Source organism: Benincasa hispida, chromosome 9, assembly GCF_009727055.1.
Source record: "Benincasa hispida cultivar B227 chromosome 9, ASM972705v1, whole genome shotgun sequence".
Lineage (NCBI taxonomy): Eukaryota > Viridiplantae > Streptophyta > Magnoliopsida > Cucurbitales > Cucurbitaceae > Benincasa > Benincasa hispida.
In genome coordinates this window covers 25,115,606-25,140,198 of record NC_052357.1, presented here as the reverse complement: position 1 = coordinate 25,140,198, position 24,593 = coordinate 25,115,606, and the positions used below count along the sequence as shown (strand labels likewise).

Here is a 24,593-nt window from a genome sequence, read left to right as displayed (position 1 = left end):
CTATCAGTTTTTTTTTTTTTTTTTTTTGCTAATTTTGTAAATACTTTGACATTTTTTCTTTATGTAAAAAAATCTTTTTAAATAATTAAATAACAATTTATTTTTTTAATTGTACAACATGTGGGGTAGAATAATTCAAACCTTTGACCTTTCGATCGAAGACTAAATTAATTACTGTTATGTTTAGATTGACAAAATAAACTTTATGATTAAAATTGAGTATAGGAGTAAAAGGGAAAATTTTCTATATTATTTCCTATACTATGGTAATATGAAAAATTTTCCATACTATCTTTACTTAATTTGTATCACGTAAATGTGCTTTTAAAAATAGGATAGGACCTAGTAATATTAATGTGAGATCCACAAACATTTATAAAGCCAAATTTATATTGTGAACAAAAAGAATGCCTACTTTCGTATTTTTGGGAGTAAAACAAAAATTATCCAAACATTTAATACAATGGGATCAGTCTAACTACAAACCTAATTGACTACTTGAAGTTGTATTTAAGTTTTCACTCTCTTTTTTCTCTATCTTATAGATACTCTTTTTTATATGTGACATACAACTCATCATATGAATAATTAAAGCATGACTCAAAGGCTCAAATATACATATTCAAACTTAATAAATTTAATGGATTAAAATGCATTCACCATGTTTAATTAAGATTTCATCTGTACCTAACAACTCAAAGTCAAAAAAATTTTAAGTTTCATTAGTTTTGGAGGTTCTATGTTGTGTTCATTCTTCCCACCTATATTACATTAGGTCGAAACTAGAATCAAGCAAAGTCAAGCAAGGAAAGCATTTACACACCGATGACCTTAAGCTTCTTATTTATGGCTAACTCACCTACTTTGTTAAATCTTGTGTATTCATCCTATTTTACTCTATTGAACGAGTCAGGTCAGAAATGTTCAACATAACTTTATCTTGATTCTCACAAAATATTTTGTAAATAAAATGTGAAATTTTGATTAAGATAATTTGTTAATGAAAGCTTAGCTCAACAGTAATTAATATAATCTTTCATCTTAGATGTGAGAGGTTCGATCTCATAACTTCATAATTGTTGTATTAAGATAATTCAATGATGAATATATGATAAGAAAAATTTAATAGTGGAGGTTGAGAAATTTGGCTTTTACTAATTGGTTTGGAATAAAGAAAGGGAAAAAAGAGACGAGGAATCGACAATTGTTAGTGGGAGAAGCCCTAATCCTCTTTTCCTTTTTCTCATTACGAAAATGATTTCGAATCCCACATTTCAATCATTATTTTCCTTTTTATTATTTTCTTTCTTCGATTTTTATTTTACTTTAATTATAAGTTTCTTGAAAAAAAAAATTGTAAATTATTCCTACTTCCCTTCCTTGATTGACTATATATATATATATTGGAGTTATGAAATAAAATAATATATCATTAAATAACGTGTCAAATGTTGAATGAAATAAGTATATATTACTATAATTTTTTTCGACTTCTATCTAACTTTTTTACACTTCGAAATGTTCTCAATAGATTACAAAAGTCCTACTTTATAATTATTTGATTTTTTATCATTTGAAACTAAGTTTATAAAACATCCTTTTCATTTATTGATTTTTATGTTTTGTTGTCAATACTAACCAATGTTTCCAAAATACAAGCAAAATTTTTTAAATTAAAAAAAAAAAATTGTTTTTAAAAATTTATTTTATTTTTGTAATTTTGTTAAGATTCAAATGTTTAGTTGAAATTTTTTAAAACCATAACCAAAAAATTGTGTGCTTGATTTTTTTTCTCATTTTTTTAAAATTAAAGCTTAGAGTAATTGAGAATGAAATTTTCATTTTTGTATATGATTAAGTTTGTTTTGCATAAATTTGTTGTTTAATTTGCTAATTTGCATGCACTTTTTAATGGCAATGCTTTTTTTTTTTTCTTTTTTTGGTTAAATTATGTTTCCTTCGACACAACGGATGTTTTTCCTCAATAGTGAATGTATGTTTGAACATCCTTATCTAAATGATTGTTATTTAAAATAATCAATATATATGAGCATTAGTTTTAAAGGCAATGCCTTTGAGAAAAAAAAAATCAATGATTATGATGAAGAACTTAGCCCCTTATTTGTTTTGTTCGTGAAATAATCCAAATCTTAGATTAAGAAACACCACCTTTCCACAAATTTTATCATTATATATATAGTACCTTTGATTTGGCTTAATCTTGCTAGACAAAATAATGTCCTTTACTATTATTACATGTAACATTATAGTTTCATGAAACATGTTTTTTAGTCATTACAAAGACTACGATTACATGACTAGATAAAAAAATTTTAACATTTTGTTATGAAACTAACAGATGTTTTGAGAAATTTAATCAAATAATAGAGATTAATGAAATTTCTAAAATTAAAAAGGAAAATTCATTGAATTCAAGGAATATGTATTTAGTTGGTAGTCTAGATTCTATTTTCGAAAACTATATTCGAATTATGTGATCCAAGTAGTGCAAATTTTGAAAACAACTTTTTTATGTTTTCAGTGTATCTAGGTTTTGAATTCAAAATTTTAAAATGCAGAATTATATTAAAAATGATAAAAACAATAACACTTATACTATTTTATGTTATAAACTCAATAATTTTTGTGAAATTTAAAATATGTGTTATATTATATATTTTATATGATATTAAGAAATAATAATCATACAAAAATTTTCACATAAAACAAGTTCAAAAATTAATTAGTAATGCTTTATATTTAACCTAATATTTAGTGAATAACTAAATATATTTTCAATCATGTTCTGAAAAAAAAATAATTGGAATTTAATTTCTGAATCTTCTACCAAACATATATCTGAAAAATATAAAAATGAACTATGTTTTCATTTTGAATCCCTTGTTTTCAAATTTTTGTTTTCAGATTGCCTATCAAAGAGACCCTAAAACACGTTAACGATTCTATCGTATATATTATATGGTCGATTAGTATATTTAATTTCATCAAGTATTGATTTCCTATATGATTTAAATCCATCAAACTTTTTAGTTAAACAACCATATGGAGAATGATTTAAAGAATTATTTTGTTGATGAATGTATCATTCACAATTAAAACTTAGTGTGAAAATGTTATAATTTTAAAATTAATTGCTGCTAATTAAAGATACAAAATTTTATGTTGGTCTCTTACTCAATTGGGGGTAGGGAGTTCCTAATTTGATTGGGTATAGGGGTCAAATTGGGAATTTAATTCGGGTCTCCATCTCGTTCTTAACCCGTCCCATCCTGAATATTTATTTATTGTTTTTTAATATACAATATGTTTTATAATTTTTTTAAAACAAATTAATGTTTTATTTTTTTAAATTATTTTCATAATATAATAATTGTTGTATTAAATCTACAATTAAAAAAATACTAAAATACTTTTTAAAACTATTTATTTAAAAAAATATTTTTAAAAACTATTTATTTAAATGAATAAAACAACAATAACAATACCTTTGTAACATTAAAATTTTTACAATTACAATATAAATATCAAAATTTAATTAATTACAAATAGAAATGAGAACTTTTCCTTTGCGTGAAGGCAATCTCCAAACTGAGATTCTCCGATTTGTGAAATGGAGTGAGAATGGAGATGAGTATCATCTCAATTGGTAACTATATTCTTAGGAAAAATTAGTTGTAAATATGAAGCAACCTAAATAAATTGGCTACAATATTTTGTAAGTAATACTAAATTATTGTATCTTAGATATAATAACTAAAATAGACTATTATTAAAATTTACATTTTTTATAATTTATAATTTATAAATAATGATTTAAAATATTATATTTTGTTTGCTCTAAATTAGTTGTTAATTATTTAGGAAAATAGCAGCATTCAACTTATAAAAATTATTAGACTGGATTTTGGTTATATGAGAAATGTACTAGATATATAAAATAAATCTTTATATTGATTGATAAAATTAAAAATAAAAAATAAAAAATAAAAAAGTGATTTATGATTCTATCCTATCTAAAAATTAATAGAGAAATTGGTCTGAAAAATGGTGTGAAATGAACGTCGGTATTAAAACAGATTTTAATAGATTTAATAACAGTCACTTACACCAAACACACACACAAAAATAAAAAATAAAAAATAAAAAACAATTAACAAGTGATACAATTAAAGTAGTTGCCATTGAATCTATTTGAAGTTACTTATTATATTGCTTAATATTGATTTGATTGTTTCATTTTCCTTGTATAGAAACTTCAAATTATTTGGTCTATGCATGATGCTATGATTTGATAATAATATTATTTTAATTTGAAAATTTTATGAATGGTTACATTTTCTAAAATAATTGTAGTTTTTATATTTACTTGAAAAAATTACGACTACAATTTTAAAAAAATAGTTTCATATATGACATCTTCTCAAAATTTCATTAATCAGACTTTAATAACGGTAATTAATGTAATTTGTTTAAGTTAATTGCTGATTTACATTTTATTAAATTGTTTTTTATTACAATATGTGCAGTTAGGAAAATCGAACCTCTAACATCGAGTTCGATAGTAAAACTTTGACCTAGTATATTTTAGCTATTTCACCTAATCGATTGACCAATCATAAGATAACAACTATATCAACCTAAATATTGATTTATTATAGCTTAAATTACAAAAGTTTGTCCCATAGCTTTCATATTTATGTTTATTTTGTCCAAAAATTTTCAAAATGCTTAATAAACCATTGAACTTTCAATTTTATATTAAATGGGTCTTTAAATTTTTATGTCTATTAAGCTCCTAAATTTTTTAGGAACACTAAATTTCAATTTATGTTCAGTAGATCCATTTTTTTCAATTTTATATCTAATATGTCCTTGACTAATTCAATTTTTTTTCTAACTTACCTATCTATCAAAAATTGAAATTTTAAGGTTCCAACATAAAATTCAATTTTATATCTAATTGATCAACTATCAATTATTTTTTTTTAGAAAAAGCGAATAGATTAGATGATAGAAGATCTATCATATAAAAAATTTAAATTTTAGGGTCCTATTAGACACAAAATTTACTACTAAAAGATTTACGAAATTCAAAATTATAAGTTTACTTCTTAGACACTTTTGAATAACCCTGTCATAGCCAAATTCTACCGGCCGGGTTGGGTGGCGGGCGGTCAAAGGTTCGAATCCCGCTACCTAATTTTTGAATAATAAAAATAATTTTAAAGTTATTTGTTTAATTTTTTAATTTTGACTAATAATTTAAATATTTTTTTAAGTAAATCATGTTGTAAAAGTATAATATTTTTCGAAAAGGAATACAAAGTATGAAATTTGAAAATAAAAAATATGAGGAATAAAATTATTGTATATAATTAGCACGGCAACAAATATAATTAATGATTTGAGGAAGAAAACAAAAAAGAAAACATAAAGAAACCCTAAATGTCAGCTAGTTTTCTTTTCCTTGGAATTAAATGAGTTGTATAGTATTTTGACCAATGAAAAAGATGGCTTGAATTTAAGGATGAAACTAAGGAAAAAAAGAAAAGAAAAGAATCATTATCCTCTCAATTTGTCTTACTTTAAAATTATTTATACTCTCTTTAATTTACCTCTTTTGACCTCTTTTCTTTTTTAAAAAAAAAAAAAATTTACAAGACTAAATGTTAGAGAAAAAATCAATTTATACATCTAAACTTTGGAATTGAGTCGATTAAAATTTTAATCAAATAACTGTATCTATTTATATAAATCCTGAATTTTGACTTATAATTGTATCAATAAATCATTAACTTTCTTAAGTTAATTAATTTAGACTATCGATTTGAATTTTCTTTTGAAAATTGTTCATGCATCGATTTTAATCGTAATGAATAGTCTAAATTGATTCACTTATAAAAATTTAAAAGTTTAATTATTACAAACAATAAATTTCACATAGCATTTTTTTAACAAAATTTGAAGAGCAGTGCAAATTGATACCACTTACAAAATTGTAAGGCTTAAATTGATATAATTATTAGTTCGAATGATTAATTGATATAATCTCCAAAATTAGGAGTACGCATTGATATTTTTTTCCCTTAAATATCTTATAAAAGCCATTAATTAGAATGTGAAGAAGAGCACATAAGGTTTCAAATTTTCACCATGATTCTTTTGTTTTTATGGAGAATGGTCACTGAATTTCAAATGAGAGAAATTATTTTAAACGATAAAACTGTTAAAAATATTTATAAATAATAGCAAAATATCACCGTCTATCTGTGATAGATCGCGATAGATAGTGATAGACTACTGTTTATGTTTGATACTAGTCTATCGTTATTTATCGCGATTTTTCAAAGATAGACTATGATATTTTGCTATTATTTGTAAATATTTTGGTTCGTTTTTCTATATTTGAAAACATTCCTTCAAATTATTCATATGTTTTGGTAGGATTGACAAAAATCTCGGTGAGGTCGGGACGGAGAATCCTTGGTTTGATCGGAGATGGGATCCAACCAGGGATTATAACCGAGTCCTTGGTCAGGGACGGGGAGGGTATCCCCACCCTGTCTCCATCCCCGATTAATTTTTTTATTTTTTAATATAAAAAAAGCATCCCCAACGTAATTTTTGATAAGGGACAATTACTTGGTAATTAATCTAACCAATTAAACAAAAAAGAGAAAAAAGAGAAAAGGAAAAGATAAATCCTCTAGATATGAAGTAAGAATCTTATTCCCCCAATGTAATGAAATAAACTTGGTCCCAAAAGGTCTATATATTTATATGCATAATCATTAAAGTGAAAGTAGACAAAAGTTAGGCTTGCTTTCAATTCCACATTATCAAATATTTTTATTTTTTCCAAAAAAAAAAACCAAGTTTTTAAGTAAAAGACAAAACAAGCAATCATATTAGTCAACATATTGAACATATTTTTATCCATAATTTCTCTCTCTACAAACACCTCTCTCTTATCTCTATTTGCATGAGAGGAAAAAAAAAAACAAAACAAAACCCAAAAAAAAAAGAGTAAAATTTTGCCATGAATTTAGTGAAAATATAATGGAAGAAGAAAGCATAGGTTGAAAATGATGATCTAAGATGAATATTCTTCCTCTTCTTCATCCAAAAGCATTTCTTGGTTGCGACATTCCTGGCTGCAAAAAGCTTTCTCACCTCTGCAAACAACAATAATATGGCGGATAATTATTATTCAACTTCCAAATTAATCATATTTATTCTATTGTATCATCTTATAATTAAGATCTTTAAAAGTTATTCACACAACCAAAGAAATATCGTTTTTAGTAACGAGAATAAAATATCGAAAAAGGTAAAAATATAAACCGTTGCGAGAAATCTTTAGAGATGAAACAGGAAATATAGGTGAATACTTGTTGTGACGTTTTTATCTTTGTTGACAACGTTCATATTTCTCATTAATTTTTTCTTTTCTTAATTTTTTTTAATATATAAAGCAACTTTTTACTTGTTTTATTTTCTCATCTTAAAAAAAAAAACTCTCAAAATTATGTATAAATCAAGAAACTTTTTTTTCCTTGCATTATTATCTAATTAAATTCCATAATAGATGTAAAAATAAATAATTATAACCTAAAAACTTTGAATATTTTATTTTAAATTGTTTTTTTTATGTAAAAAGGACTGTTTCCAACTTAAGTGAACAGAACCATAACAATTACCAAACACATAATTTCTTCCCATTCTCAAAGAAGTAAAATAAAACAAAATACTACTCCTCAACACAATTATTTGATCTTTCACCCAAAAAAATAAAATAAAATCGTTTGATAAGCATCTTTCTTAAAAGAAAGATTTGAATTATAATCAAATTCTAAAAACAAAACCTAAACTTTAAAACTGTTAATTATAGAAAAATAATAATATTTATAAGATTAATTTATCGAATAGTTATTCAATAAAATGTAAATTATAGGAACAAAATTTCATTTTCTAGGACTTAATTAACAACAAATAAGATAATACAAGAAACAAGAAAGAAGTCGATGATACCTGTAAATATAGATGTCATTGGTGAGCTGAAGATCATTCTTGCAAGTATAACAAAAGCTAAGAAAGTCAGTGTTGTTCTTCTTCATGATCTTCTTCTTCCTCACATCCGCCATTGAAAAATTGTGAGGAGAACCATAATCATCAACAGAGCTTTTGACCACAAAATTATCAAAAATATGAGTAATTTTAGCATTAGGCCCATGTCTTTTCACACAAGTATACTCTTCACAAACTTCCATCTCCTCCACCGTCATCAACAACCCATTACCCATCTCTCCGCCGCCGTCCATGGTGGATTCCGGCGGAGGGATTTGAACACGAAGTTTAGCACTAAAGATGACACTCTTAGTGGGCTTGGAATCATTTTTATCCTCAATTAAAGCAAGCCCAATGGGCTTCTTTGGGCCTTTGTTTTCTGGGAAAATTGTAACTTTTTTGTTGGGGGTAGTATTGGGATTTGGTTTGAAAGGATTTTGTAAAGAGAAAAATGGTTTGGAATCAAGAACAGAAGTTGGGCTAATAACAGAGTGATCATTTGTTGATGAAAAAGCTTTGAATCTTGGAGATCCAAAGAAGGAATTTTTAAGTGGTTTTGTATAAGAAGATGGAGAAGAAGAAGAAGATTGAGAGGTTTGATCTGCCATTAATGCTTGTTTTCCAGTTACAGCTCTAGATCTATTCCTCAACATGTTTTTATTTTCTCTCCTATTTTCAAAAATCTTCCACCTGAAAAAAAAAATTAAAAATTAAAAATTCAGATCTACTCATGTAAGAATTTAATAAATTAAACAAAACCAAACCCAGAAATTAATTTAATGAGAAAAATACCTCAAAAATAAGTAGCAAAAATTGTTGAGAAAAACAAACTTCTGAGTTTGGAATTAGGAAATGGGATTTTTTTTTTCAAAAAAAGGAAAAAGGAAAAAAGCTTTATTTTGGGTGGGGGCAAAAAAATTTGATGCTTAAATTAAACTTCAGTGGCTTCCATGGCTGCTTCTGCTAAAACGGTGGAAGAAAAGAACAAGACAAACTATTTACCACCGTTGATCAAAACCAATCCAACGGTGTGGAAGACATGAGATGATGGACATGGATTAGGGTTTTTTTTTTTTTTTTTTTTGTTTCTTCCTTTAAAAGAAATTATTTATTTATTAAAATTCTAAGAAAATTTGCTATTAGGTAGAAGTTTTTTTTTTTTTTTTTTTTGAGATTTTTGGCTGGAGGTTGAAGAAGAAGAAGAAGAAGAAGAAGAAGAATATTGAAAAATGTAGAATTTGAAAATGGAAATTTAAGAAAAAGGGAGGAGAATGGGAAAAAGGGAAAATGGGGACACCAAAAAAATCAGTGGATTTAGAGTGAAATAAAGAAGACAGTCCCACAAAAACTCCAAAAATGGCTCCTTTTTTCACTCTAAAAGTTGTCCTTAATTTGATATAATTAGTGGAATTATTATGACTAATTCAAATTAAACAACAAACCTTATCTCTTTTTATCCTCTTTATCATCTCTCTCTTAACTTCTTTTTAAATTACTTTTTGATCTGGTTATTAATCTATTTATATAATATCTTAATTACCCAACAAAAAAAAAAAGCAAAATAAAAGCAAAAGTCACCAACCAATCTTATCTTTTTGCAATTGAAGTTTAAATTTCATTTTATTCTCTAACTTTTAAGACTAGCCTATTTTAGAATTTATGAGAGTGGGTTGATGAAAACTAGAGAGTAAAAGTGTGAGATATTAAAGACTAGAGATCAATACAAAATTAGAATCTAAAATTTAAGGGTAAAAATATGGCATTTTGAAAGTAAGAGATTAAATAAAACTTAAACTCAAAACTCATGAGTAGAAATATAACATTATTTGAAACTTATAAATAGTAGGAAAACAAGATTCAAAATTTAGAGATAAAATGGTTTTTTTTTCCTAAAATTAAAAGTATAAGTTTAGTAAGAATGAAGTAAAGAAATATTGTCAAAAAGGAAATTAAAAAAAAAATAGGATTTTCTTATTATTACAACAATTATAGGATGAAATTGAACCTCCAATCTCGAAAGAATTAGTGTATGTTTATTACCACTAAGATAAATTAATTTTGAAAAAGAAATTAATTCTGGAATGTAGGTACCACCCATTATTTAACCTATAGATCTATTATGTAACACAAAATATGTGTATAAAATGTATTGATACTATATAATTAAGCTAACGAAAGTTTATATAATTTTTTTTTTTAATAGTTCAATAAAAACCATTAGTTAGTTCAGTAATAAATCTATTTTTTATTTAGGAAATGGTTAATTAAGAAAAAAAACATAAATGATGGATTAATTAAAGTATGGTGGAATAATTGAACGGAGGTGAGGGACGTGATGAAAGAAACCACCTCAATTTGGATGTTTTCTCAAATTTAATAGTAAAACAAAAATAAATTTCTCTCTTTATTATTATTTTTCCTCTTATAATATGGTAGGGTTTTGTCGTGTAGTGTGACAGTTTATTCTCATGCTTATATCACGTGAAGTCTTGTCCTCACTCTCACTTTTTAGATTAGGCCGTATTTAGGTGGGGACATGTAGTATAAATATTTGTTAAATTATTTTGAGAAAAGAAAAGTAACCCTAAATTTTGCTATTGGTTTAAAAAACATCTCTATATTTTAAAAAATTATCATCTTCATTATTCTCAACTTTTTTATAAATATTAATTTCATGAACAATGACCCGCGATTAAAATTTAGATTGCTACATCATTTTAAGGAGGATCGATTAGAGTCAATTTTTCAATCGTTGAATCGACTGTGGTCGGTTTAATAAATGTTCAAACTAACCTCGACAATCAAAGAGTAAAAGTCGGTCGATTGGTTTTGGTCGGTTTTATTCTTTTTATTTTAATTTTTCCAAACTGACACCGGCCAACCCCTTCCCTTCCCAACCGTGCAACTTTAATTCGGTCAGTCGGTTTGATTTTTTGATCTATCATGATCATCCCTAATTTTAAGTCATTGTCCAAATATAATAAGTTTTAATTATTATTCAAAAATTTTAAGGGGTGTTTGGCTTATCAACTAACAAGTCAATGTTTAATATGAAATTTACACATTTACCGAAAAAACTTCATCTTCCTCTTTTTCTCTCTTTTACACATTTATTGAAGGAACTTCATCTTCACAAACTCTACACCTCAAACATTGATTTTCTTCTAACTCCAACATATTAACTTCAGGTATCATAACTCAACTCAGTGTCTCTAACACCTCATAAAGATTTATATTTGAATATAGTTTTGAAACATGTATGAAAGGGAAATAGTAATGTTACAAATTTTTAATGATAAAGGTACTTTTGAAACAAAGAGTGAATTCATGAGTGTTTTTTATATGTTAAATTATATGTCTACCTTTTTTATGTTTGGATATCATGTTTCTTTTTCTTGAACTTTAATTAAAAACTCTTTGATAGGTCAGTTTAATAGATATCTAAACTTTAAAAATATCTAGGTGGTTTCTAATCTTTTTATTTTGTGTATGATAGATTTTGATATCTTATACAAATAAAAATTAACTAATATAATAAATTGAAAATATTTTTATAGGATTTTAACTTTTTGCTTTATATATATATATATATATATATCAACGACGTGTTAGATAAAAAATTAAAAATCATAAATTTTATTAGATATAAATTTAAAATTATAAGACATTTGGTAAAATATAGTTGTTGGTTTTGTTTTTTGTTTAATATATCCTTAAATTTTCGATTTTGTATATTATAGGTCTTTTATCTTCTAATAGTTTTAATTTTGTGAAAAATAATTGATAATTGATCTATTAGATATGAATTTTATATATACTGAGATTTTCCATTTCAATTTTATGTTTGATAGATACGTAAGTTGAAAAAAAAAAATTCGAATAAGTCAAGGACATATTAGATATCAAATTGCCAAAAAAAAAATTGACTTATTGGATTTAAATTGAATTTTAGTGTTCTAAAGCATTTAGGAACTTAATATACATAAAATTGAAAATTTAAGAATCTATTAGACACTTTTTAAAGTTAAAAGATCTAGTGACACAAAATTAAAAATTTAAGGACTTATTAAGCATTTTGAAAATTTAAGAACCAAATATACATAAATCGGAAAGTTTATGGGACAATTTTTTGCAATTTAAGCTATAATAAATCAATATTTAGGTTGATATAGTTGTTATCTTATGATTGGTCAAACGATTAGGTAAAATAGCCAAAATGACCCTAGGTCAAAGTTTTACTATCGAACTTACCGTTAGAGATTGGATTTTAAATTCAGGCATTTAAAAAGAAAAAAGAAAAGAAAAAAAAATGTAAAATGTAAATCAACAATTACAACATTAAACAAGTTACATTAATTGTCGTTATTAAAATCTAATTGATGAATTTTTTAGAAGATGTTATATATAACGATTATAGAGTAAAAATTTTCGAGTTCATATCAATACCATAAACAAAAATTATTTGACATTTTCAAATGTACAAAAAAAATCTGGACAAAATAAAAAGAATAATAATAATAAAATGAAAAATGATGGAATCTTTCTCCGATCTGAAGTTCTCAGTTCTGACACGATTCGTGCAAAACACTGAAACGTAGAAATGAGTAAAAGGCACGCACATATAGGTTTCGATAATGCCATTTTTTTTCCCTTTTTTATTTTTTTAGAAAAAGAAATTTATCCATTTAGACCAAACTCACTATAAGTAAAATGTAATAAATCAATGATAATATGAAAAGTGAGTCTCATTTAATTATTTTAGTGTTGTTTACTTGTGTTTTACATCTATACTGATATTTGGACCCATTTCGAAATTTGTAATAAAAAAATGCAAAATGATTAATAGACGGAATGCGCTCAATCCAATTGTATCTGAAAAACTATGTTGCATTATTATGGTTACCATTATTGTTACTGATTCAGAGATTTTTTTTTTGAATTTTGGCACATTTTACCTATCGTTACAATTCATAATTTTAAATAAACGTCAATCCAATTTCATCTGCAATTTAAGTTTATTATAACTATTCCATCAACGGAATTTCATTAGAATTTTCATTACGGTTTGATAAATGTGGCCTTAATACTTGAATTTTAAATTTTGTTTTGATTTATTTTTAAAATTTTAATTTTTTTTAATCTAGTCTCTATATTTTAAAATATTACAAATTTAAAGATTTAAATTTGGCTCGTTTTTATCCTTAGATAATTGTATGTATTTAGTGTAACATCTTAATTAATTTAAAAAGTTTAAAATAATTATAATTAACTAAATTTTCCTATTTTTCATTCCTCTTAAGATTAAATTTAAAATTTCACATCATAATTATTTTAAGAAAATGAGTACATGTGTATCATGGTTGATAGTTGTTCACTAATATCTTTATCATTCTATGTGTTAGTCCATAATAGAGTAGGCGTGTACATGGATTGAGTTGGGTTAAAGGAGGTTTTTGGACCAACCTGAAAAGTCGAGTTAGCTACTCGAAAGACTAGAACATGGTCTCCAACCCAACTCTTAAAATTTGGGTTGGGTTAGATAAGGTTGTCGGTTTTTTTTTCCTTAAATATTTAAACAAAGTTATTAGATTTAACTAATTTACCTTTACACATATAATGCAATTATAATGTAAGTTATGAGGTTTTATGTAATATCCAACCTTTCAAAAATAGTTATTTTCAAACAATTCAAATTTAATTATGGATTTTGCCTTTCTTATTTATTTTTTGAATAAATGTGAGTTCGCTAAAATCAAAACTTAGCTTAATTTGACTTGAGTAGATGTCCAATATCTAATAAATTAAATTTTCAATACATTAAATTAAAATATTTTAGTTTTCAAAATTTGGAATTAGAGATTTTGAAGGTAAGCTCCATAATTTTGAAAGTTTAATGTATTTATTTTAATTTTAAATTTTTAGAATCAAAATTTGAGTTTATTGGAAAAGATTATGTTATGAAAGATACGAGAAGATATCAATATATTTGAAATTTAAGAAGTTATCTTAGGAAAGATACGAGAAGATATCGACATATTTAAAATTTAAGATGGAAAAAAGAAACTTTTATTATTGTTATTATTATTATTATATAAACATATTTAAATAAGTTTTTTTTAGTTAAAATAACATATAAAAAATAAAAGAAAGTAAAAAAAAAAAAAACCTAGTTATCTAATAGCCAGCTGCACAAATTCCCTCCCCCAAGCCTCCGCCTTATTCTCCTCCTTCGCGTGAAGAGCAACAATTTTTGCTTCACACCATCATCCTTACTATTTCATTTGACTGCAGTCCACCACACGTCATTGTTTTTGTTGAAATCGTCGTCGTCGCCGAAGTTAACTTCGATAATTGTCGTGGATCTTCCTATCTCATTTATCTCTTTTACATAGCTATTTACCAGAAGCCATCGCTATTGCCGTTGTGTGATCGTAAGAGGAATCGGCCAGGAGTGTTTAGGTGATATAGGTGATTATCAGGGGTTTTTTTTGTAGGTTTTTGTTAAAGTTTTGGTTTTTCTACGATATGACTGGCTTCAATTAAATTAAGTATCGTTTAGGAGTTTGATGGTAATTTTGGTGACTGTCTAACACAAGGGTGTTCGAGGACATCTCATTTAAATGTAATGCAATTACAATGTATGTATTTGCATTGAATTAGTTTTTTTGGATTCGTTTTTGTTTTTGTATTATTTTATTGGGTTTAATATGCAGGGATAATTTGGATATTTGTTAATTAGTTTTTTTTTAAAAAAAAAAAAAATCGTTTTGCTATTTTTACAATTTTGAAAATTTTTTGCTATTTTTTCAAATGAAACTTTAAAATTTGCTATTTTTCTCGTCAATCCAAAAAAAAAAAAAAATAATAACTCAATTCAACTCAAAAACAAAATTAATCAAACTCAACTCTTATAGTTTGAGTTTGATTGTTCGAATCGTTTAGATTGTCTAGTCATTTGAACACCTTTATAATGAAGTGTTCATATTTTTTAATATGATTAATTATTTTGGATGGAAAAAAGAAACGGTACCATGCATGTGCTTTGTTCCTCCCATCTATGGCATTTTTTTTTGGTTGTTTTTTATTATGCATGGTCACATATGGAGAACTAAATTCTTTTGCAATTTTGTAGATTTTCCTTCTAGTTAAGGTTTTTGAATCAAACAAATCATTCACCCATACTACTTTTAAATGAACTTTCCCTAAATATAAAAAAGAAAAAGAAAAGGTTTGAGACACATGTGATATGCCTTTAATTAATGATGTTTGTTTCAATACCTCAAATGACTTCTTATTTTCTCTCTTCATAAGACGTTGAATCCAAATAATTATTGTACCAATTTCACGACTTTCAAAATAAATTTTGTTGATAAACATATAATAAAGTTGGTGGTATTAGCTACAGAATTTCGTTTTCTCCGTGAGACTGGTATTTACTATATGATTCAATTTAACAGTATGGCTAATAAACCTATGTTTAAAACTAGTTTAAAATGTGTAATATATTCATATACAATACCAAATTGTTTTCCTAAGTACAATAAGAACACATTTTACATATCAATCCAACTATATTTGCTTTGATTACAATACCAGTTAGTTAAATTTCACATATTGTTAAAAAAAATATCGACAAATTTATGTTATATGTTTTGTTAAATTATTGTACGATATTATGTAATTTTAATGTATAGTATATTATTTTTTATGTGTTTTAAATTTAATGAAGTAAAATAAGTTATACTATCAAAATAGTATATTAATCCTAATTTTTTTTATTTATTTTAAGATAACTAATTTGATATTAACTCCGTTGCATATGTTGCATAAAGTTTAAGTGGAGAATTTAATTATAAAATTTTAATGATGAAAAGATATTTATAAAAATTGTGGAAGTTGGGTGAGGAAAATAATAGCTAATCTAATTGAGTATAAAATGTATTATAAAACAATTATAAACTAAAATATTTTGTACTATTTTTTTTTAAAAAAAATTATGATAATTATCATTTTATTAAAAATATATATATATGTTTTATTTTAATCAGGGAAGATTTGATTATCTTCCTAATTTCAAACTTCAATATGAACAAAAAAAAAAATATTATTATTATTATTATTTTAAAATTGTGGTCACTTTGTTAAGAAAAATGTATTTGATATCTAGATTTGGATTGTTTTATTATCTTCTTAATTTTGTACTTTTTTTTAATTATCTCTTAGCTAATTTTTTTAATTTTTAATTTTGATGATTTGATTATCTTCATAATTTCAAACTTCAATTTAAACCAATTTTTTTTAATTTCATGATAATAATTTCTTAGTTAGTTTTTATTTTTATTTTGATGATTTGATTATCTTGTTAATTTCAAATATTGATTTAAACTAACATTTTTTAAAGAAAAATATATATTAAAAAATCTTTTTCTTGATTTTAAATTTTATTTCAAAATTTAATCTATTTTGATTTGGAACCATCTTTTTTTTTTATTTCAAATTTTAGGAATTAATGTGTAGTTATAACAAATTTAAAAATAAAAAAGGAATAAAAGATTAAAAAAAAAAAAGTAATAAAGTATTATGAATCTCTAAACTCATTGGTATACATTTACTAAAATTAAAATTAAAACGTGAAAAGAAATTACTACAAAAGCATTAAAACACACTATCTTCTTTGTCACTTTATCGTCCTTTAAATTGTTTAAACTTTGAGAAGTATCTTAAATCTCAAAAGCAAGGTATTTTTTCTACCCTCTTTTTAAGATGTGAAGATCAATTGATGAATTTGTTGTCTGTAAAAAAACTACAAAATCATATAAAAAAAAAGTCATATTAATCCCTCTATATGTTTTTACAAAATTGAAAGGTAAAAAAAAAAAAATTGAAAAAATAACATATGTTAAACAAAAATAGAGAGAAGTGATATAAGATAGAAAAGATACTATTGGGAAAAATGTTTCTATTAACAAATTTCTTTTAAAACAAATATCTACAACAAAATTTCTATAAAAAAAAACAAAAAAACAAATAAGTTAGAGAAAACCGGTATTAAAAAAAAAAAAAAAAAAAAAAAAAAGATAGTTGATGGAAAATGAGAAGTTAAAATTAGGTATTTATAGAGAAAATTTTAAATCTCAAATCATATAATTTTTTTTAATTCCTCTATTTAATGTGAAGTATAGATTATTAGTGATAAAATATAATTTTAAAAAAATCATGAATAAGATATTAGAGAATAAATATGATTTTTATTTTATTTTTTTACCTTTATTTAACTTGAAGTAGATAATAGAGATAAAATATGATTTTTTTTTTTTTTTTAAAAAAACCTTTATCTAAAAAAAGTAGAGATTATTAAAGATAAAATGTGATTTTTTAAATTTATTTTTCCTTTTATAGATAAAATGAGATTTTTTTAATAATTTAAATAACATAAGATATCCTAATGACCCTCCATTAAAATAGTAAAAGAAAAATCAAATGTTTCTCTCTTATATCCTTGGTAGATAATATAGATTTTATGTTTTCAATATTTTGAATATTTGGATCATATAATCAAATTTTTGTATAACAATAAATTCAATAAAGAAATATTCATTGAATGAATTCGTTAAAATAATAATAACATATAAATAATTTAAATTGCATATCAAACGAATCCAAATATTCGGAAAGAAGATATAGCAGTAAGCTCGATATAAATAATCTTATTCAGATTATCCTGGATAAAACATTTTTCATTATAAAAAACAACAAATTTTCAAGATTAGGCAGGGTCAAATAATTTAATGGTCAAACCTTAAGAAATTTTCATCATTATCAAATGGCAGAGATAAATGTTTCTCAGAGTAAAAAATATATATATAAATTATTGGGAAATATCCATAAATGATATTTTCATATATATGTTATAATTATTCTCAAGTGTTTACGTATGAACCCCTAAAGTTTGCAAAATAATTAACCCTTACTTTTTTAGTTAATTATGGTAACGAATTATATTTAATCCATAAAGTTTTTATTTTAAATTATATTTTAAAATTTTTCATCAAGTTTCAATGGCTGTGCTTGTGTACTCCATCACCAAATGTTTAAAGTGGCGCTTTAATCTTAATTCTCAGTAGTGTTCATCATGGTTTAGTGAACCCTTTTTTTTTTTTTTTTTTTTTTTTTTAAATACGAGTAGAAAATCGAATTATCGATTACTGAAAATAATAAATAGTATTTTATCCCTAGTTCGGATTGAGCTTTATAATTAACCTGACGACAATAATAAAGTGGGGGAGAGGCAGAATATAAGAAGGCCACGTAAATGTTGAGAGTAGTTTAGTATTACGTGATGGATAAATAAACTAATACAAGATGAACATTGCTTGCTTGTCCTTTTCTCATTCAATTTCACCCACTCTTCTGCTTTCTAATATTTCCTCAATTATTGACATTTGATGTAGATGGATTTCAAATCCAACAAAACTCCAAAATTAATTGCTCTAAATCATTACAAAAATTTAACCTAATTATTGCATACCTGCCCCCATTCAATTTTGTATGGCTATGTTTATGGTAGGTAATAAATGAATTGCATTTCATAATCACAAATGAATCTATCATAATTCTTGTTGTCATTACAGATATCATTAACGATTGACCTCAAACAGTAACTATAATGATTAAAAAACAAAACACGTACATGAAATGTGAGTAAATATAATAAAAGATAATTGAGCCATCAATAAAATTCCATTAGATTATACAAATTTTAATTACAGATTAGTATATGATTACACAAATTTTAATTACAAATTAGTAAAAACAAGGCCTACATGCAATTCCTCGGGTCATATAATAAGCCAATTTTAACTCATATTTCATCATAAAAATAAAATAATAACCTTCAATCCAACCAAGGCCAGTTTTCAACCATGAGAAAGAGGCCAACAGAAGCTGAGGGCTATTTTGGTCATTGCACATAAGCTTCTTCAAAATAATTGGGGGGCCAACGTACATTCCTAATTTCCTATTACTGATATGGCTTTGACCAAGAAAACTACGGCTAAAGTACGTCAAGTTTCTCTTGCAGAATTAAATTAAAACATTATCACAATATAATCTAACTAAAAGCTTCCGTTAAACCAAAAAAGTTGAAAAAATGACTAATTTTACATTAAACAGGATACTGTTGTTGATGTGTGAACTAATGAATACTCATATCATTGTTTAAGCTTCCTATCATTTCTTGTTCTCTTTCTGAAGTCCCTCTTCTCTGTGGAATACTGTTTCTTAGTCAACAGATTGCTCATTGCAGTTTTTACAGCTTCAGCAGCTGCCAAGAACACTTTCTCGTCGAATGTCACACCTCCCTGCAATTTTTCAAGTAGCTTCATTCCCCCGGGTATTGCATCATCTTCCAGTATGGATACCTCATTTGTGGTGGAATCGGGATTGTCCTTGTTGAAACCACTGATGACCTTGACACGGGCCAGAGAGGAGTGCCCCAAATTGTGCAAACTGGAGGCACCGGTTACCATCCATAGGTACCCAGTCGACCAACAGGTCGATAAGCTCGTCGGGATGAATGTCTCCTCACTTATAGAAACCACCTGAAATATCAAAATTATAACAAACCAATTTCATCAGGAAACAAGGAGATTAAATAAATTAGATGATGTGCCTGTAACTAGACTCGGAGGCTCACAAACATCAAAAAGGGTGTTCGGGACAAGAGTGGAACTTGTGAAGTCTGAAGAGTATTGAAGTCGTGGGATCGACAGTATGAGTTAATAAAGCATAAAACTGATGTTCTTTATTCATGGGCCTACAAACTCATCGGAACCAAACACAAATATTACTTCCATCCTCAAAAGGTCTCTAGGGAGAAGAAAGGGCAAACAATCTCATCAGTGTATATCATCCAGAAGTTTGTAAAATATAAATCTGGAGATCATTACCTTGACTACAGATAGAGTATGATTTGACAGGTCACAGTTCAGTAGAATTATTCCATGCAAGCTACAAAGAAAAATGATAAGGTTAGGACACAAATTCAACGGTAGACTCCACCAAAGAAGAAAAAAGAGCATAGAGGGGGAAAATTGCCTTTGAACCGCCACCGCAACAAGGGCACCATTGGCTATCGTGCAGAGACTTGTGACAGCTGAATGGCAGCCCTCTCTTTCTTTAGACTCTAAGAGTTCTACCTTCAGTAAGTTGGTGCGAGAAATCAAGTTGTGAACAAGGAGATCAAAAACCATACCACAAAGGCACAAAAGAGAAGAATGCACACTTTAGTTAGCTCTTCTAGTTACAGAAGAGAGAAACCGGAAACACTCGTCCATATTTTATACCAATCTTAATATGGGATACAATATACTGTTCTCTAAGTTACGACCATCTTGTCCTAGCTATAGTGTTCATTAATCAAGGTAATAATTCTGAGAGAAAACCTAGTATTATTCAATGTAGAATTCATCAAATTCCATTTTTAAAAAACTATTATAGTGAGAGTTCGAGGTGCAAAATAAGTTCAGGACAACGGAAACACCTTATCTCCAATTTCACAAGTGTAAAGGAGTGATCCAGAGAGAATATCCCATAAGCGTACCTGAAAAGGCCAAAAAATATGGTTGTATTTCACATGTTGCACCAAAAGCAAATGGGGAGTTCATATGAGGCTATCTTACAGTTAAATCGCCACTTCCAGAGATGAGAAACCCATGTGAGCACTCCAGGCTAGAAATGAAGGCTATGCAGGATACGAAACTTGAAAAGATACATGGAATAAACATATGAATCAAAATCAAAGGAAATGTCACTACTGACCATCCACCTTTATCTTGTACTAATATTAGATTTAGATCATGAAAACTCACTCTGTATGGCCTAGACAAAAACTTTGAATCTCATGAGCTTCATTCACAGGTTTTGTGGGAAATGTTGTCACCTTCAATAAAAACACCCCCATTTAAAAAAACGTGAATTTCAATGAGTTACTCTCATAATTAATGAGAAGAGAATATGATTACCCGAATTTTAAAATCACGGTCCGCACTAACTAAGAACTTCCCATCCAGTGAGAATTCCTGCAAAAATAAAGATATTAATTATGTGTAACTGCATGAAAACTATACAAACAGCAAAACAACAGAAACATTTCCCACCATTATAAATATGTGAAAGCATCATATGAATCTACCTCATCCAACTTTTGTTTTTGTTTTTATCCTTTCAATAGAAAAAGGAAATTTCATGAGGGATATAAGTACAAAATTACATACAGTCACAACAAACAAACTAAAGGCATATGCAAACCTTCTGATCCTTACGCCCATTAACAAATCTATTCTATAAATTCTCCAGTTATGCTCAACCATATGCATTGAAGAGCATCCAAAGCCCTGGTTCTCCACATAGAAATCACTACCTCAATGTTCAATCGTAAAATTTCAAAGTAACTTCGAAATATTTCTCACCCCATTGTTAGCCATGAAGCTTTATATATGCAACCTGATCATGTATCAAGAAAAGGTGATGGTGATGGTCCTTTGAAGCCACTTTGCAGAAATGCACCACTACCAACGAACTACAAGGATGCTCCTATAGATGTTGTAAAAAAATCAATTCCCTCATATGCCATAGAAAGCCATAGAAAGACATCCCAATTATTTTTCGTTTGGATCTTTTACATTGAAAATTTTCTCGCGATGGATATACAATGGTATTTGGATAGCCATGTCCTCCAATCTCTACATATTGGTAATTGGTGTAAGGAAATTGTAAGGCTCCTAATCAGGAATATATTGAAATAATCAGTATGATTAGTAATAAGAGGCATTCCGCATTCTAGTAGTTAGAAATTAGGCTTGTTGGGTTTTTGGGCTATAGATAGTGGGAGAGAGAGTACGGCTAGGGATGTGAAGAATTAGAAGAGTGTTTGGCTCTTGGAATTGGATTCTCAGTCCTCTAGAATGTGCTGAGGAGTTTGTTCATCTATCTTTACTTATTTTTGTTATTATCTTGATATTGTATGACTGGATTTTCCTTGAGTAAATATATAATCACAAGGGTGTTTGCCTTGTGAATTTCTTGAATATTTGTGTTCTTATTGGGATTTTCTGATTGCGGGAAGTAGAATCCTAACAGAAATATTCCACCACATGCATAAGAACATATAAATTTGCTTTTGAATACAATCCGAAAAGACTCATGAGACGGAAAATGTTGTTCTCATAAACTCATGCTCTTCCTCACTACTTACAGATAAACGAAATTGGTCACACCCATCACAATGCTTCCAATTGTCCTCCAAAAAAGAACCATCAAGTCTCCCTTGAAATAGTCATTTGTCCACTCTCTACATTTGTTTTTTCCATCCAAGTCTACTATTTATTTGTAGCATCCCATTCATTGGATAAAGCTCAAATCATATGGTGGGATGACCAACATTGACCTGCCCAACTTTACAGCACCCCTAACAATTCAACTCTCAAAAAAAGGAAAAATGAGCCTCTCTTAAAAGGGAAAATATATTTCATCTAAATGAGAGAAATCATGAAAAAATAGAAATTAAAAGTTCATTCTCCACATACACAAGTATGAAGACCCTCACCTATGACGTTTAAATTTCAAAAAGTCAAAATATTTAACATTTAGAAAAACAAACATTATGTACAAGTCAACGAAATGGGTCGCAGAACAGAAGTAAGAAAAGCCACCGATGCACTATAGCAAAAACATGGCTAAATACAGGGGAAAAAGATGGTTAAGAGAGGACTGCTTACCAAGCTCGTGATTATACTGCAATAATGTGAAAGCAAGGACACTGCCTTCTTGTTAACCAGAGGCTGATTTCCATCAACGCCTCCATCAAGATCCACAACCCAGATAACCCCAAACTTGTCAGCAAAACAAACATGCAGACCATTAGGGCTAATGGCAGCTGCACTCACTCGTTTTTCAGAAACCCTGTCATCAGAATTATGAAATTTTCAGTATTACACAAGGAAGACCGATCGAGAAAGCATGCAGCTGGTGTTACAATTTTTCCAAATAATCCAGAAACTACTATATGCATTATAATAACAAAAAAAAAAAGTAATGAAATTTGCGCAATATATAAGCCACAACCAATGAACACATCAATCAGCTCGCATATCCATAGCCAATGAACATCCCCGAAGTAAATCACCCAGAAAAAAGAGAGCACAGAAAAGGGAAAAAACTTACACATTATAAATACAGCGCCAAGACTCGGTAGCCCAAATCTTAACCGTCTTATCATCACCAGCAGATACAAAAAGGTTCCCTTTCGAACCATAACAAATCGTTCTAATGGAGTCTTTATGATACGGTTCCCCAGATTCATCAACCAAAGAAACCGCAGAATTACCTCTGCAGTTAACTCAAAACAACCCATCAACATACGAGAAAGGAATTCAACAGGGCTACAAAGGCAAATACGATTTTAATTTTAAATCCAATTAGTATAAAGAGAGTGAATATAGTCGTATTGTACCATCAATCAAAGTTTATAGAAGATAAAATTAATGGAGCCGGAAAAAAAAAACTCACACGAGATCGTATACACGCAGGTCGGAGCCAACGGCGACGGCAACAAATTTCTCAGTTGGGTGAACTGCAATTAAGGCTGGAGCAACCTCAACATCTTTGTTGGTATCGCCTTCTTCTACCGTCGTCTCTTCCATTATTCCAGTGAACTGACAGTAAAATTAGGGCGTTTCTGGGAACTGCAATTTAGGGTTTTGTTTTAAAAGAATGGGGGGAATTGCTGTATTTCAAGGTTTTTTTTCTTTGGTATGGATGCCTATTTTTTTTTTTTGGGTCCAAATGAAAATTTGGTATTTTTTTAAATGGAATGAAAAATGGCATTTTACTTTTATCAGCATCATGTAAATTTTACTCATTCAACCCTAAAATCCATTCGCGCGCTGTGATTTATAAGTGTCTTTGATACTTGATACTTATATTTGATATTCGATACTCGATCTTCGATCCTTGATGCTCAATAATTGATACTCTACTCTTTATGCTTTATGTTATATGATATATGCTATATACTAGCTACATGCTACTCGATACTCGATACTTGATGTTTCATGCTTCATGCATTACACTCTATGCTCTATGTTATCCGAGGATTTCCATGAGCAGCGGAAAATAGATCATTCCAAATTACAATCATGAATGAACATTATAAATTAAAATCGTAAACAAAACAAATAGTTATGCAATTGTTACAAAAATTACAGCATGATAACTACAAATGAACAAGGCGAAAGCTACGAACATTTGTAGACTCGTCTCTACGCTCCTTGCTCACGAACGCTCGAACAACACGACCGCTCCGCAGCACGAACACCGTGTACTCGTCCTCTGCGATCGCCTTGGTCATGAACACCCCAGCAACACGACAACCTACACAAACCTCAACGGTGTCGAGTTGAGTATGACACCACCAAAAAGGTTACCTTGGTATTCTCGGTGTGAGA

At 27.5% G+C, this 24,593-nt stretch overlaps 2 protein-coding genes across 2 annotated transcripts; both read right to left on the bottom strand.

The window, feature by feature from the left end:
* Positions 1-6,857: 6,857 nt before the first annotated feature.
* Positions 6,858-9,171, bottom strand: LOC120084763 (protein MARD1-like). The gene is made up of 3 exons (XM_039040584.1): positions 8,881-9,171; positions 8,053-8,778; positions 6,858-7,196 (listed from the first exon to the last, which is right to left on the bottom strand). Exons 2-3 carry the CDS (start codon positions 8,739-8,741, stop codon positions 7,115-7,117), a joined length of 771 nt encoding a protein of 256 aa, XP_038896512.1. The 5' UTR covers positions 8,742-8,778; positions 8,881-9,171; the 3' UTR covers positions 6,858-7,114.
* A 9,760-nt stretch (positions 9,172-18,931) lies between these two features.
* Positions 18,932-23,871, bottom strand: LOC120086844 (tRNA (guanine-N(7)-)-methyltransferase non-catalytic subunit wdr4). Its single transcript, XM_039043654.1, has 10 exons — positions 23,656-23,871; positions 23,311-23,475; positions 22,866-23,049; positions 21,111-21,167; positions 20,958-21,028; positions 20,769-20,847; positions 20,630-20,689; positions 20,185-20,285; positions 20,037-20,097; positions 18,932-19,688 (listed from the first exon to the last, which is right to left on the bottom strand). Exons 1-10 carry the CDS (start codon positions 23,787-23,789, stop codon positions 19,299-19,301), a joined length of 1,302 nt encoding a protein of 433 aa, XP_038899582.1. The 5' UTR covers positions 23,790-23,871; the 3' UTR covers positions 18,932-19,298.
* Between the last annotated feature and the right edge of the window lie 722 nt (positions 23,872-24,593).

Bases quoted from the DNA above. Each gene is read 5' to 3' on its own strand.
- LOC120086844 (XM_039043654.1), bottom strand. From the start codon at position 23,789: ATGGAAGAGACGACGGTAGAAGAAGGCGATACCAACAAAGATGTTGAG. The intron at 23,476-23,655 runs GTGAGTTTTTTT...AGTTAACTGCAG, and splicing joins CTGCGTGTATACGATCTCGT to AGGTAATTCTGCGGTTTCTT. The intron at 20,286-20,629 runs GTGTTTCCGTTG...AACTTACTGAAG, and splicing joins CTTGTGAAATTGGAGATAAG to GTAGAACTCTTAGAGTCTAA.
- LOC120084763 (XM_039040584.1), bottom strand. From the start codon at position 8,741: ATGTTGAGGAATAGATCTAGAGCTGTAACTGGAAAACAAGCATTAATG. The intron at 7,197-8,052 runs GTATCATCGACT...TGTTGTTTGCAG, and splicing joins AATGACATCTATATTTACAG to AGGTGAGAAAGCTTTTTGCA.